Genomic DNA, 4,395 nt, shown 5'->3' on the forward strand with positions numbered 1-4,395 from the left:
TTATTATAATTATTATTATAAATATTGTTTTCGTTACATATTAGTAATGCAATGTTAGTTTTTTATTTTTTTTATTTTGTTTTTAAGTTAATGCACATGCATCGATGCAAATTTAATTGTGAAATATAATTATACATAGCAAATAAGAGAGAGAGAGAGAGAGAGAGGAGACGATAAGGTAAAAATAGTACTTTTATTATTTAAATTATAATAATATATTGTATTATTTATATGTGTTGTAATTTGCTTTGTTTGTTTTTTTATCCAAACCAGTTAACTGTGGCAACTTCTTTGAAAAATATCTCTGTCAAAAATAATCGTAAATCACGGTTAACCGGTTAAATCAATTTTTTGTGTAGAATTTAATGAAATTTGTAAAAAAAAAAACAACTTTTTAAATGTTTTGTTTTAGTTTTATCAGTTCATTACGACGGACGTTAAATTGCAATCAAATTTAAATTTGTTGCATAGGTTATTAAATGGTATATGTGTACTCTCTATATACAAACTTGTTTACTTCCATTTTGCAACTGTTCGTACAATTTTTATTATAAAATACTTCTATCTTTTAATATTATAAATATAATGAAAAAAGTAAAAAAATCCTATTTTAAGGTAAGAAAATTGATTGGTTATTACAAACACGATTACAAACACATTTTTGACGAAAATGGATTACATATTTTAAAAAAGCAACATAAATTAAATAAATTATTTACGGCCATTTTAATTGGTTAGTATATATTTATGACAATAAAGAATATTTTTTTTCTATTAAATATGTTCTCGTGATTTTTTTCTTTGTTTTTTTTTTTCAGGTTTTGTTTCTCTCTACGGTATTTCAATAATTATACCAAGTATTTTAAGTGTTTATAGAAATATTTTTGATTCGTTAGATAATACGAATTTAATCCTACCATTTCCTGTAATTAACATTTCTAACAAGGGACTGTTATATTATAGTCTTTTATTTTATCAAATAACAGTTATTCTTATCTTATTAATAATAGGTTGTGTAATTTATATAATGTATTTGTATCTCATACAACACGCATGCAATCAACTTATCATTTTAATGTACGTGTTTAATATATAAAAATAGACAATTTGTTTTATTTTCTATCTAGTATATTATACAATCATAAGAATAGAAATATTATATTTTTTCAAATATTCCTTCTGCAGATTCAAAATACGGCAAATATTAAACGAACAAGAATACAAAAAAAAGATTAAGTTTCAAACAAATCAGGATGAATTCGAATCGATAATTCAAATAATAAAAAGTTATACAAGAATAACGGAGTAAGCATCGAATCATATTTTTGTTGTTATTTATTTTTGTCTTACATTTACATATTTCTTTTTTAATTTATTTTCTTTTCTTGTTCTTTTTTTTTTTTTTTTATTTTCTTCGGATTTAAGGTACGTAGATTTGATAAATTATTTTTCTAAGATAATTTTCTTAATTGGAACATTATTTTCTATGATATTTCTTTTCTTTGATCTTCTATATGTAAGTAAAATATTAACGATATATTATATTGTTGATATTTAAAAATTATTTAACGAAATATATATATCTATGTCAAATTGCTTGTAAGTGTCGTTACCATGCCATGTGTACTTAAAACGGTACACGTTTTAATATTTAATATGTTTACGATTTTTTTTCAATGAAAGAATATAATTTTTGATATAAATAAGTATCAAGGTATACCGAAAATGGTACACGTAGTAAAAACAACCGTGTTAAGTATAAATATACTTGTATGTATTATATTTGATATAGAATTTAAAGGTAATCTTCCGGTATATATATTTTTGGTATTACACTAGATTATAGTTTGTTTTAGATTTTACAATTATCCGACATATTGCAAAATACAAGTAAAACATTCGAATGTTCAGTCGTAATCGTTGGATCTATAATGACTGTTTATATTAATTTTTATATCGGTCAAGTAGTTATTGATTACAGCAGAGCAGCTTTAGAAGAATTGTAAGATATTTTATAACTTCGAAATAATGTTATTTACTATATATAAATTATTAAAAAAAAATAAATTTGAACTTAAAAAGTAGAAAATATTTTATTATTCTAATTGAATATAAATTTGAATTTTATTAGCTATAAGTTGTACGTGTATATATATATTTATATATATAAAAATAATTGTTTTACTTTTTTCACAGATGTCAAGTGCCATTTTATAATTTTTCTATTAAAACACAAAAGTTATTGTTATTTATGATAACAAGAGGCAACAAACCGATTGAACTTTCGATTGGTGGTATGTTCGTCGCATCGCATGAAACTTTTGCTGGGGTAAGTGAAATTAATTACGTTTGCTTAAAATGTTGAATGCAATTTTTACAAAACGTTAGGTTTAAATTTTATAATATATTAGAAAAACAAATTTATTATTTTAGGTAATCCAAAAAGCGTTCTCGTTTGCAATGGTATATTACAATACGCTTTAATTGAAATTATATGGGAGGGAGGATAATATAAAAATATTTAATATTTTATTACGTATCACAAAAAAATCTCATTTCTTTCAAGAATAAAAGAAACGTTATCAACTTATATTCAAAAATAGAAAAACTAATTTTAATAATCACGATTTATTTAAATTTTTGCACAATTGATTAATTCTTCTTATTCTTTCTATTTATTTCGAAACAAATACAAATATACTTCAAACACTATCGATCATTTAGTGACAAAATATTCCAAATTTCTCGTTGATAATAAAATTACAGTGTTCGTAGTTATAACAGGTTATTTTGTAACATCCTGTAAACGAACAACCGTTCACACGTGTATAAAACATACGGATGAGCTTAGTTATCGATTATGTTAACTAGACGACCTTACACTGTTCATTTCTTTACAAATACTGTTCCTTCTTTAAACAAGTATACTTTACAATAATTGAAAAATAAATGACAGGAATTGCAACACACATAAATGTTTGAAAATGTAATTAAATTTAAATAATAACGCAACCCATTTTTTCTTTTGACTTATCTACATAAAAATTGTAAAAGAAAACTATTACCATTGAGATAGTAATATTACCATTTACATCTGTTACTTAAATTGAATAAATAAAGAAATTTATCTAATTTACCACGGACAAATTGTAAAGCAGAAAATGAATATAATAATAATAATAATAATAATAAAAAAAAAGAAAAAAAAACAGAACGTTATATATTAAACAAACCTTATTGTTATATTTCATACACTTTAATCAAAAGAAATATAAAAAACTATTTAATATATTTAAAAAACCCAGTATACGAAATATTACAAACATTTTTATCGATAAAATCAACAAAATATTGTACTCTTCGTTTAATCCAACCGAACTGTGTTATGGTCGAACAACAACTGAGAAGGATTACGATGAGCAGACTGTTCTGCGCATGTCTTTGAAAATTATACTAATGGGGAATTTCTCCCCTACCCTCATTTAATTGCTGGAAACTTTACCACCTGTTTTTTTTTTTCTTATATTTACTTCCAATTCAATAGTATCGCAAGTATATTATTGGATTTAAAAAAAAAAATTATCTTAAGGGAGAAATATTTTTTTTAAACGTTACAGTCTATAAGTACAATAATGATGCTATTATTATCGTGTCACTGTTCTCCGATATACGTGTCCCTATATTAATTATAATAAATTGATGGTACAAAAAAATATCCAAAGGGAAAAAGTTAAGCCTTAGATTTATATTTTTTTCTTCAATTTAGTCAACGTAAAACCTTTCGTAATGTTAGTTAGTGGTTTAACCTACTTCGAACAACACTTTCTATATATGAATCCATTAGTTCAATTCTTATACGGTACTTATCCACGTCAAAGTCGTAATACTCGATTGATACAAATGAGTATTATATATGTTTACGTATTTCCTATCATTGCACATCAGGTATGCATATCACAATTGATCATAAGTATTTATCTTAATTATTCACTATTATTATATTTAATCACTGTTATATATATATATGGACCGTTTATTTTGAAAGTGGTGTAAGTCCATTTTGTAAAAAAAATGAGATATCACGTAATTTATACTTAATTTAGTGTAAACTTTCTATTTATAACTTATTTGTATTTATTTTCTTAAAAAATGTCAATGCTTTATCCAATTTAAAATTGACCGGTAAAAGAAATTGTGTAACCATTGATTATGAAAGTGGTGTAAGTCAAATTTCCATAGAAAAAAAAAGAAAAAAATAATGTAAAAAAGAATTTCCTGTATATACTATAGGAATATTATGATATTATAAAACAGTGTAAACAACATAATAAATTTATTTTACATGAAATGAAACGAGAGAATTTCGTTTCAACGAAGAACTTACAGAACGCAATC

At 23.5% G+C, this 4,395-nt stretch overlaps 1 protein-coding gene across 1 annotated transcript in view; it reads left to right on the plus strand.

Moving 5' to 3' along the window:
• LOC106791906 (putative odorant receptor 92a) overlaps positions 1-2,006 on the plus strand; it is a 9,043-nt gene extending 7,037 nt beyond the window's left edge. Inside the window, exon 10 of the mRNA XM_014757916.1 lies at positions 1,857-2,006. Coding sequence (XP_014613402.1) covers positions 1,857-2,006 — 150 coding nt within the window. The remainder of the gene's footprint in view (positions 1-1,856) is intronic.
• Positions 2,007-4,395: the final 2,389 nt, after the last annotated feature.

This window comes from Polistes canadensis, unplaced genomic scaffold (assembly GCF_001313835.1).
Source record: "Polistes canadensis isolate GaletaPanama2010 unplaced genomic scaffold, ASM131383v1 scaffold_352, whole genome shotgun sequence".
Taxonomy (NCBI): Eukaryota; Metazoa; Arthropoda; class Insecta; order Hymenoptera; family Vespidae; genus Polistes; species Polistes canadensis.